At 33.0% G+C, this 12,594-nt stretch overlaps 1 protein-coding gene across 2 annotated transcripts in view; it reads right to left on the reverse strand.

Annotated features, from left to right (window-relative positions):
* Nucleotides 1-11,891: 11,891 nt before the first annotated feature.
* The window catches only part of LOC106115237 (uncharacterized), a 40,841-nt gene continuing 40,138 nt past the window's right edge, over nt 11,892-12,594 (reverse strand). For both annotated transcript variants that reach the window (XM_013308562.1, XM_013308561.1), the window contains exon 8: nt 11,892-12,152. In XM_013308562.1, coding sequence (XP_013164016.1) covers nt 12,067-12,152 — 86 coding nt within the window. In that variant the 3' untranslated portion in view covers nt 11,892-12,066. The remainder of the gene's footprint in view (nt 12,153-12,594) is intronic.

The following is a 12,594-nucleotide window of genomic DNA, read 5'->3' on the forward strand; positions in this document are numbered from 1 at the left end:
ACGCGAAGCGATATTTTTGTACACCTTATTGAGAAAATTACGTTAAAGGACGAACGCAAAATTTTACAGAGTTCAAATTAATGTGGTGAAAAAGTGCATAAAATTAACCTACCAATATTATAAATGCGAATGTTTAGATGAATGGATGAAGGTTTCAAGGTATCTCAGGAAGGACTGCATTGGTCACGCTGAAATTTTAGAATAGAACAATAGATGTAGAACATAGTCTGGAAGAACACATAGGCTACTTAAGTTTGTAATTCCGCACGTACGGAGTCGCAGGCGACTGCTAGTTTAAAATAAATAGCATCATGAGCAACTCGTTCGTTTTTTTAGTATAAAAGTTATTCCATATTTTGTTCTAAATTTGAATTTCTTTGCAAATCGCTATTGAATTTAATACAAGTTATCATTTGAAAGCAATAAATAACAGCTGATAAATGTGTATCGTCATTTGGCAGTTTTCTTGCGCTGCGCCATTTGTCTTAACTTTTTTTTAAATTTCTTTTTAAAAACTTCCGCTCAGTATAGTAAGATAAAGTAGAATGGTGTCGATTCTCAGTTCGAGACAGTTTATACAACAGACTGGGATCTTTATCGCGGTCAATGCTGAGTTTTAAAAGTAGGAAGTTTTACGAATGACTATGTAATTTATTTCTTTTTAAAAAAATATATATTGAATAACGAAAATCTCGATTTTATCCGCTTTTATTATTATTTAAATCTTACTTTCATGTAATCATTCCGTCTTTTTTTCTAATTTAAATTTACGTCATTTTTGGAAACTGTTTACGAATAGACATTTTTTGTTTGTAATAATTTTAATACTTTTCATATGATTTCTTTGTGTCCTTTAATTTGCTTTATAAATATTCAATATATTTATATCCTTTAGTTTGTTATGAGGAAATTATTTCTAATTCCCTACATCAAACCCGCGACCCACGTCAAACCCTTTGATTCCTAAATGTGTATTCAAGCATAACAAAAGAATTTCCATAACTAATTTTGGTTTATTAATCGAAGATTAATTCGTAATATTTAAATATTATTTTTTAGGTTATTAAATTGCCCGCTCAATAAAAATATACAGTCTGACTTAGAATAAATGAAAGAAATAAGACACTTTTTGACTGGTTTAAACTTTTTTTTGTTCTTAAAGCTAATTATTTTATTAAATTACTAAAATCATGGGTAAATCAAACAATAGCATCCATGTTTCGCAACGCCTGTCATAATTTAATAGCAAATACTTATAAAATAAACTTCAAATAATTTCAAAGTCAAAATGATTGATCTATAATAATTGTACTTTACTTACAAAAAAGTTCTTACTTTTTATGAGCAGGCAACAGAGATGTTAGGAAATAAATTAAAAAGGGCCGAAACGTGTCTGTATAAAAAGGGCCCGTATTTGAAAAGCGGATGAATTCTTGCAAGATTTTTCGACGTGCTAATAACACTTTGAAGCATTCACGTATACCGTTATCCGTTTCCATTGGACACGATTGTATTTAAATTATTAAAGTAAAAAAATATAGATTTATTACCTACTTTAGGAACATAATCTTTTTGTTGGGATAATTTTTTTTAAATGTCATTAACATTTCAAAATGACATTCCGAAAATCGACTTTCGAAATGACGTTTTTATTTGACGTCAAATTTGTATGGAACATTCCATTCACTAATCCATGTATTTATAATAGGTAACACAATTTACTAGAAAGAGAGAAAACATAATCATCCATTAGATAAATCGCTAGTAGAAAGGTCCAAAATGTATTTTAATATCCATTTTGGATTTGAATATTTTAGGTTATCAAGTGTCACGTGGTTAGTATAAGAAATAATTAGGATTTTTCTATTCAATTACATTTTCTCCTTAATTTACGTAGGTAACGTCCTAATTTCGTTCCTTAACCTGCGTGCAGGTAACCGCCATTTCTTTTGTTAATCTACTGACGTAATAAAAATCGTGATAAACGTGTACCGTATGGACCGTACAATGGAAACGCGCTCATATCTCTTGTCGAATTATTTCAGGCTGAGGTTTCCGCATTTTTGTATAATGAGTTTCATTCGGATCAAGAAGGAATTGAATTTGGAATAATGTGTGATATTTTAGCAGATCACTTGACGTAATATATTTTAACCTACGTTTAAATCACCTTTGTTTTGAAAACATAATTTAAGTCTTTAGAATTTTACAAGAAAAACATTTTTTTGTAATTTGAAATTTTGTTAACAAAACATAACAAGTTGTGTGCTTAAAAATGCAGTAATCTGAAATGACAGTGCTTAATGACTACAGGCTTATATTATTAACTACTAGCTGTCTCGCGAATCCGTCCGCGCGGAACTAAAAAACGCAGCCTATGTATTCTACCAGACTATGTTCTACATCTATACCAAATTACAGCGGCATCTGTTCAATGGTTTTGTAGATACATTCAAACAAATATCCAACCGGGCATCCAACATTCGCATTTATAATATTAGTAACAGAAACGAAGGTTTTTTTTTTGTACAAAATTGATCTTGTTTCAGGGCTCTGTTGGGGCTGCCGCGCTTCTGCAGCGCGTCTGGTATGTTTGCTGATGCTGGTGTTGACGGCTTCGCCGCAATGATCAGGAAAAGAGCAGCATCCCTGATGCGTCGGGTGCGGGACAGCACCAACACCTGCAACTCATTGTTGATAGAGTGGGATTGGACTGTCCAGTGCTGGCCATGTGGACACGTCTACATGTGCCCTAAAGAATTTTGTTTTATTTTATTTTTGTGCTAGTGTGTTTAATTTGTATTTTTGTTTTGTATGGACCATGTGTCTGAATTAAAGATTTATTATTATTAAGAAGTAGTAGTAGAGTATTCCGAAATTTATAGGAAAGTTTGAATATCGATTCTCAGCTGTCAAAAGTACAACTGTCATGTATTTGACTTCGAAAAAAACACAAAGGAATTTTAAAGGTAAAATGCATTATTTTATTATAAAGAAAAATAAGCATTTAAATATACACCGGCTCTTTACGATTCGCTCCAGCAGTTATACGGTATCAAACAGACTCCTTCAGAAAAACCTAACTGGAAGTTTTTAATTTAACTTTAAAGCCAGATTCACAATCTTGGTTTATGCAAACTGAGTTTTGTTCGCCTTGAATTTGTATGCAAATTATTTACCCGGTGGGAGCGCTAAGCTTTTATAGATTTGCCTTCATTTATTATTGAAATTGTCTTTTTTTAGCAATGATTTTTCGTGAAATAAAATTTTATAAATATTTAACATATATACGTTTTTTTTATTTCACTGCCAATTTTTATGTCCATAAAAAAGGAAGTGAATGGTATATATAAAAATAAGAAATGTTCGTTGTAGATTATTTTAAATTTTGTCTACGTCCAAGCTCCGTTTTACGTGAAATTCTACGAAACGCTTCTAACCATATTCGCAAATGAAAAATGCTGGCTATGCATTATGCAGTAATTCTACTGATCCCCTGCATTTTGATTTTGTGTTCAGTTTAGTAATTCGATCTTTTTAGTATTATCTAACAGTTTGTACCTTATTTAACAGAAAATTTAGACAAAAAACATGCTATGAGAACCACAGTAAGTTCAAAATCTTACTAATATTATAAATGCGAATTTTTAGATGGATGGATGGAGGGATGGATGTTTGTTACAAGGTATCTCCTAGACGGCTGTACGGATCTCGATGAAATTTGGCATAGATGAGAAACATACTCTGAAAGAATACATAGGCTACTAATTAAGTTTTTTTAACTCAGCTAGTAGTCAGACAGCTAGTCATTAATAAAACATAAGTTCAATATCTTATGTTTTTGTTTGGAAATCAAAAATCGCTCGCAAAAATAAAATAAGTAAAAATTATTTCGTTAAAAATGTTAATTTCGTTTTAGGTTTAAAAAACTTCGCTATTCGAATAGACGCCTGCATTAAAATATCAAGTGCCGACGAACAGAGAGCGCATAAAACATTTGAGGCACCCCATTTTTTTTTTATTTACGTCGACTCTACATTTCCATTCTCTTTAATTTTCACTCTCAATCCAAACGCCTGTGAACTACAGATATTTAAAAATTATGTATTTCATAATTAAATCGTGAGTCAAACTCAGAGTTGAGATGTCGACTTACTGTAGACCAGCTTTTGTTCATCATGACTTCGATCGCGCAGGTTCAAAAATCTAGTCACAAAAATAGCTCATTTTGCTTCGTAATGGCGAAATATTTTTTGCAGTCAGTTCAGAAGGTTACGAGTTTTTTGCATGCAAAAATATAAACCTTTGCTATTTATAAAATAAGTATAAATTTGGTATTAGAAATCTACACTAAGAGTACCTTAGTTACCATTCGCGACTAAATGAGGCTGTAAAATTTGCTACACTAAAACCTTAATTTAACTATGTTCTTTCATCGCATTGTGAATATTAGTTCTAACCCTAGTAAATATAATATCTAGTAACGTAAAAAAAAGTAGCAAAACTCTTTTCTACTTACGACAAGCATCGCGTGCGTTTGTCGCGTGAGAAGATTTCATTTGAAATTATTACGGTAATTAGGATAGTCTCGATATATTTGGGTTTGTCTGTGTTGAAAGGAAGGCGTTCAAATACGTTCTCTCACGAAATAATGAAATACGCTCTCTAGCGGACAATGGAGCAAAGCGTACCATTTGTGGCTCGGACACGACGACCAGCTTTCAATTGAAAATGAAACGCAAACTGCAGACAGAATAAGTTTAAAAAGAAACTATAGACTTGGATATATACTCTGAGACTATAGACTTGGATATACACGAGGATATGAGTCTATGGTCATACCTTTTTTAGATATCATATGTAAAATGTGGAGTAATAAAATGAGAATGGTCTGAACGCAATTTACCGTGACTGCTTACTTCATACTTAACTAATTATAAATGCGAATGTTTGGATTGATTGATGGATAAATGGAAGCATGATTATTAGAAGGTATCTCCACAAATGTTGCCTGAATCTCACTGTCCTTTGGCATGGATGTAGAACATAGTCTGGAAGAACACATAGGATACTAATACTTTTTTTTTCTACACGGATGGTGTCATCTGCAAGAAAAATACGTAATGTTTAATCAGTTAAAATGACTACTTAAGGCAATAAAATGCGTCTCCTAAATGTCATTTGTCATCTTCTCAATGTATTATTTTTGTAAATAAACTGATAACAGTTTACATTTCCACTCCATTAAATATATATTTTCAATTACATATTAAAGTTTGTGAACGCGATGAGGTTAATTAGATTACATTAGTCGTCAAAGAGGTAATTTACATTCCGAGAGCGACCAGATTGAAACGACGAGATTTATGTAAAAAGTTCTAGCGACGTGTAATTAGCACCAATTTTGTTCGTTAACATTTCGATTTTAATATTTTTATATTTAATAGTTTTATTAATATAAATACTAAGTATCAGAAAAAAGTAACCAGAATTTAACTCAATTATGCAATTTGTTTGTTAAGAAAGTCCATTAATTTTCGAGCCCTTTCATCTTAGTTCTCGATGAATTTTAAATCTAAACTAAGACTAAGATTAGATATTGTTCAAACGAATACATTTACCGATTAGAATCAGTTAACGACTATTCAATTAATTATTCAAGTTTTACCCTCAAACGAACGTGATTAAATTTCACGAATGGACTTAAATTTTAATTACAATTCTAGATATCGGCACGTGTTTTGAATACGACTTACTAGATCATTGCAAACCAACGTAGCTGATAGCGGGATTCTGCTTGTATCATATTGCATATTTTTTATTAATTTTACTAATATTATAAACTAGCAATCGCCCGCGAATTCCTCCGCATGCAATAAATAAAAGAAACCTAACCTATGTGTTCTTCCAGTCTATGTTCCACTAATGTGTCGAATTTCATCGAGATCGGTTGAGTCGTTTCGGAAAATACTTTCAAACAGACATCCATTTAAAATTTCGCATTTATGATATTAGAAAGATAGAGAGTAGTAGTAGAAATAGTAAGTTAATCTATACTTATATCTAAATGTTTTTTTTTTATAAAAATGTTATCTGAACCATTGATATGTTGGAAAATGTTTAGTATTCCGTATTCGTGGCAGATCTATCTTTCAAAGAACAAAGTGCCGCGACGGGATGAAGCGAGAATTGGATATGGTGCCTCGCAAACTTATTGGTTCCTCTACAACAGACCATTTTGCAATATCGGACGCTGAATAAAACACTCGCTTTTTATATATGTATCGTAATATACAAGCCATTTAATTTTTTTTTAAATACAGTTCTTGGAAGAAAATTGTAAAAAGACTTATCAAATTGTACGTACTGTTAGTTTTTTTTTAACTAGCTGTCGCCCGCAACTCCATGCGCGTGGATGTATAAAAAAAACTTAATTAGTGTGGCCTATGTGTTCTTTCAGACTATGTTCCACACGTATGCCAAATTTAATCGAGATCCGTACAGCCACATCACATCTATCTAAACATTCGCATTTATAATATAAGTACGTTAAATAACAAGCAGCTCTTCAAGGCATAAATTATAAATAAAATCATAAAATAGTATTCTATGACCGTCTCCATGCTCTAAACTACTTCCTCACTAATTTTCAGGCATATCGGTAAAGCCCTTCTTGAGTTATAAATATTGTAACACGACTTTCTTTTATATACATATATACTCGTACGAGTATATAAAGATTTTCGCAAACGAAGTCGAGCGGCAGCTATATTACAATAAACGAACCACTATAAATTTAAAGAAATAATCTTTGACCAAACTAATTATTATATTTTTAGTTAGTTTAATTTGTATCAAAGTGCATGTACGGTAAAAACCTTTTTTTTCTTGACCGAACGACTTTAAGTTTATCTGTACCAATAAAACATTTAGCCACACTAAACGGCCATTTATGGTCTTCAATGGATCGTAATACGCTTTTACGAGAACACTAGTTGAAAGTCGGTGCATTGATTGAATTGCCACACTAGTGATGTAACTCAGTGGTTAGGCTAAATTATAAATTCGAATGTATAAATAGATAGATGTTTGTTACACGATAAACCCAGAACGACTAAACCGATCTCGCTGAAATTTGACATAGACGTGGAACATAATCTGGAAGAACCAATAGGCTACTAATTTAGTTTTCTTTTTAATTCCACGTATAGGGTGTCGCTAGTAACAGCCAGTAGTTTAATACGAGTGATACGAACTTCATAAACAAAAGAACATCAGTTGATTTTGAAAGCGGTTCTTTAAGAATATTATGTTTTCAGTGTTGACTTAGTTCACCTTACCTTATCTTTTCAACGGTCAAAAAATATTAACGTAAACAAACCCTTCAAGAACACGTGTAGGATTTCCATGAGATTTTATTTTTAACGAATAATTTTCATAAAAAGATCCTTTTGAAGCAATTAAAGTGAATATTCAATAGCGTTCGATGAAATTTTGAATGAAAAAAAAATTACGATTAACTTATTTAATTTCACGGCTGAAAACAAGCAATTAACGTACTAAATGGCCGAACCTGTCCACTCATAAAGCCTTTACGATCGATTTGGATGGTTGTTTACATGAAATTCTTCTATAATTATTTTCTTTTTCTGTAATTAAAAGAAAAAGTATTTACCTCACGCTTAACGTTTCGGATGCATTATTTTGGTCCCCTTTTCTTCAAATTTTCTTGGTAAGTGATCGGAATGGTAGGTTGATTTGGCATCAAAAGCGGACATAGGTATCCTCTTTCTGTGTGCTCCCTCTGTCAATTTCTTAGTCTCAGTCAGTAGTCAGTAGTCTTATCGCTATTTCGGCGAATTTTCATGTTGCTTCCTCGTTTGTCACCTTATACTATAAAACATACCACCTTACCTTGGGCTTTCACGGGAAGCATTCATACAAATTAGTTTTTTCAGGTTTTTTCAAAGTAATTACAAATTTTGAGGATGACCAAAAGTTCAAGCAACAATATTCCTTGCAATCATTTATTTACTCACTTCATAACATCGATCCGTTTTTAAAATAATTACATTAATTCCCGACACTTATGCCTTGCCTTTGCCGTGCCTTTTAGTTGACGACTACTCAACGAATGAATCCGTCTCCATGGTTGTTTTCACATTTATACGTTCACTCTATTGACCAATCCAACGGAACCGGACGTTCGTTCAGTTGTCGTATTAAAATAGTAAAACATTTAGTAACGATTCAACAATATAATCTAAAATCATAAAACAGATCAAGATTAATTTACGGATGATTAAAACAATTATGTATTTTAACTCGATACAAATATAAGTAAATTATTAAGCTTAAGGAAGCTAATTAATTGCATAACAAGTCTTGAGTCAATGCAAATACCATTACTACATGGATTACGCCGTCATCATCACCAGCTCACTATATGTCCCCACCGAGGGGCTCGGAGCCTACCCTAAGTTAAGGGTGATTAGGCCATAGTCAACCACGCTGGCCAATTACGGGTTGGTTGACTTCACACATATCTTTGGATTACTTCTCAGATATGTGCAGTATCACGATGTTTTCCTTCGCCGTAAGAACGTCGGATAAATGTACATATGTAAATAGGAAATGGAAAAACACATTGGTACATGGCGGGATTCGAACCCAGGACCTGTAGATTGCAAGTCAAGTGCTTGACCACTGAACCACCGCCGCTCATTTACTATATAATGATATTTATATAGTAAATGAGCGATATGATTACGTCGTCAATGACTATATAATTATAAAATAGGCACGCAAGACCCTAATAGAAATGAATAAATAAGATACACTTGTAAACAAAAACTTTTGAAATGATGAACTGAAACTGAAGCTCTTTCAATATTGGAATAAACGTAATCCGATCAGGTCTATCGGATTATCAACGTGATTTAAACCTTACTGATCTTATTTTATCTTAAAATTTACTAAAGAAATACATTAATTAAGCACCAATATTTTCGCTTTGTAATTGTAGAATTATCAATATCCATGACAACATTTAAAAATAATCTCCTATTTATATTATAGGTAGATAAATAATACAATGGATAGATAGATAAAACACAACATACGAGAGAGTCAGACAAACGTGATCCCACAGAAAAACGTCTAATGTCGCTTTGTGGATTAATTATCAGTATTAGTAAAATTCGAAAACCTTAAGAATACTATCATACATTCTAACAATACAGTTTAATTTATCAAAAGCAATTCCAAACAGAATCATAAAAACATTACAGACTGGCCATCAATAGCGTCTTCCAAACTTATCAAGTTGAGATGGAATAAAGAAAACAAGTAGAAAAACGCGGCGCCGAACGTTTGACGTGTTTCCAATAAGGGAACTGTTCAGAGTAACCCAACTTCTAAATAGCTGAGTCCGACAAAAACAGTTGCAAGTTTTTAATTCAACTTTAAAGGCGGACTTCGGTCTCGGTTTGTGTAAACATAGTTCTACTTACATTGAATACCAATAGTTTACTTCTTATATAGTTCAAGTACTGCTTTAATTCTTTGACTTTTAAGCTGAAAGTAATGTCTAGATTTTGTTGGGTTTGCAGTATCTATCTGTAATGGGTTTTATAAAAATACAAAGTCACGCGTGACTCCGTCCGCGCGGAATTTGTTCTTCCAGACTATGATTTACACGTATGCTAAATTATATCAAAATCCGTTGAGCCGGAGATACCTTCAAACAAACATCCATCCATGCAAACATTCGCATTTATATTACTAAGATATTCGACCTCGATTTAAGTTTATTTTGTATGGGTGTTTTGAGATTGGAATAGCTAAAATAGTACAAAAAGTAGTACGATTTTAATGATCTCATTTTATATTTTTAAATTAATTATTTATGCTTAAAATAACAATACCTTTAACTATGTAGCCTAACACACACAAGCGTTGTGGAATGGTCTATCCTCGGCGGTATGACTTAGGGTGCGACCGATCGTCGGTGGCTCAGTGGTCAAGCACTTGACTTGCAATCTGCAGGTCCTGGGTTCGAATCCCGCCATGTACCAATATGTTTTTCGATTTTCGATTTACATATGTACATTTATCCGACGTTCTTACGGGAAGGAAAACATCGTGATGCAACCTGCACATGTCTGAGAAGAAATTCAAAGATATGTCTGAAGTCAACCAATCCGCACTGGGCCAGCGTGGTTGACTATAGCCTAATCACCCTTAACTTAGGGTAGGCTCCTAGCCCCTCGGTGGGGACGTATAGTGAGCTGATGATGATGATGATGACGACTTAGGGTCCTTCAAGAAGCGAGCGTATCATCATCTCAAAGGCCGGCAACGCATCTGCGGTTCCTCTGGTATAACTGTCCATGGGCGTCGTTGTTCCCGCTGCTCGTTTGCCCCCTTCTGTTATAAAAAAAAACGTGCAAAGACGCAGTAAATGGTTCAAAATATTCAATTGCACGTTCAATTTAACTTGGCATGAAATACCAAATCCATTATTCCCTGTGGTATTAAAGTATTAAGAACTAACGAATGCAACCTTGAAATATAATAATTACTCCATAACGACTTTCAATATTGAAAATATTTGTATTTCGAAGAATCGTTAGCAAGATATCAATTTTCGAGCTTTAAATTAATGATATTGAAGTTTACTACTTATTATTTATCCAATAACGAGTGTGGAAAGAATATTTTTTGTATATTTCATGAAATAATCATACTAAAAATTAATATCTATTTTCATTATCTTGTAGAAACAAAAATTTTATAGATATTCTCCATCATAATATACTATTTGCTTACTGAATTTGGTTTATTGATTACAATTTAGAGCTTTTTAGATAATCAAATAATAAAATATACTCATTCATCTGCTTTGACGCAGTAATGTTGTATGTGCATGTACAGTCAGAGCCCTTCACGGTGTACCACTTTGAGAAAAATTGCCATCTTCCTAGCATCGTTACTACCTCCGATCCGTCTTACTCCTTGACTCCTTGTCGTCGTCTCAATGTTCACGAAATGTTCAAACGAATGTCGCTAAAGATGGAACACCGTCAGATGCCCCGAGTGTACAGTTGAGAGACTTTTATTTCCTACCCATTTGATTGAAATGTTATTTGACTCTCCAATTACAATGCATTTAGGTCGAAAATTGGTCATAATAACATACATACTTGCTATATTATAGCTCTTATGGTGTTTACCGTTCGATATTCGATTCTAAATGGGTGACGTATTTAATTATTTGTCTATACACACAGTCAAACGTTTGACGCGGTCGCAATAAAGTCCATCCGTGCGGAGGCCGTGAATGAACTTTTTAATTACATTTCATCCTGTGTCGCCCTGTGTACAGCACACGTATTGTTTTGTCAAACAAAGCCACCACTCTAAATTTTATTCGATGTCACTTCCTTTTAGTTGTTCAACAGAATATACAAAAAAAAGCTTAAAATTTTAACGAAGACATGTAAATTTTTTATTTTGTTTTCTTTTAGAATGTACATGAAGGTTTTACATGGTAAATAAAAGAGTTTATATAAGGTTTCATTCATGTAAATTATAATCATAGTCAGCTAGTCGTCTGCAACTCCGCCCGGGTTGAGTTAAAAAAAAACATAGTAGCCTATTTGTTCTTCTAGATAATATTCTATATGTATGCCAAATTTAATCGAGATCCATTCAACCGTTCTGGATACTTCCATCTAAGATTAAAAGTAAATATCAGACATAGAATTTACTTGAAAGGAATTCAGTGTATAGTCCGATTCAATTACTTATTTCGACCATAGTGTAATATGTAATAGTAAGTAAGGTGTGTAATTAAAGGATTAATTAAATAAAACGAAATAATTTCGACGTATAATTTGTATTAAATCAACAATAATCTTAGTCTTTACATTCTTTGGTATATTTTCAGCTCGTCTTTAGGTACAATTAACTATAAATTCAAATTCACATTTACCTTATCGATCTGATTTTAATACACCTAATAATTAAACTATATTATTACACAATTTTATGGATAATCGTAGTCTATGTATTGTTTGCCCATACGACAATATGCAGCAGTAACAGGACTTGGCACGTTTGCAGCTTGGCCGCGGAACCTGGCGACGTAACTGAAAAGAAAAAGCCATTCTGAGGAATATTTTAAAATATATTACTAGCAAATTGTTATTTAACAATAGTGAATTGGTCGTTCGCATTGCATTCGAGTCATATTTTATTGTTTGTATTTGAAGTATGGTTTACGATCCTACTTATTGGTTTAAATTACCCATTTCTGTGTATTTATGCTGCAAAATATTAGATAAACTTTTTTTATATTAAAAGGTGGCAAACGAGCGAACGGCCACCTGAAATCGCTGAAATAGCGAAGTGACCGTTGCCCATAGACATACGGAATTGTATATGCGTTGCCTATCTTTAATCGACGGAGAAGAGGATGCATAGAAAGAAAATATCTTCCATTTCCATGTATCGTCTCATTCGGAAAGCCCACTTCCACTTCCCATACTTTCCTTATAAGAAAAAGGGTGGGAAGGGAAAGATAACTAAATT

The sequence above is a fragment of the Papilio xuthus genome, unplaced genomic scaffold, assembly GCF_000836235.2.
Source record: "Papilio xuthus unplaced genomic scaffold, Pxut_1.1 DF827870.1, whole genome shotgun sequence".
NCBI lineage: Eukaryota > Metazoa > Arthropoda > Insecta > Lepidoptera > Papilionidae > Papilio > Papilio xuthus.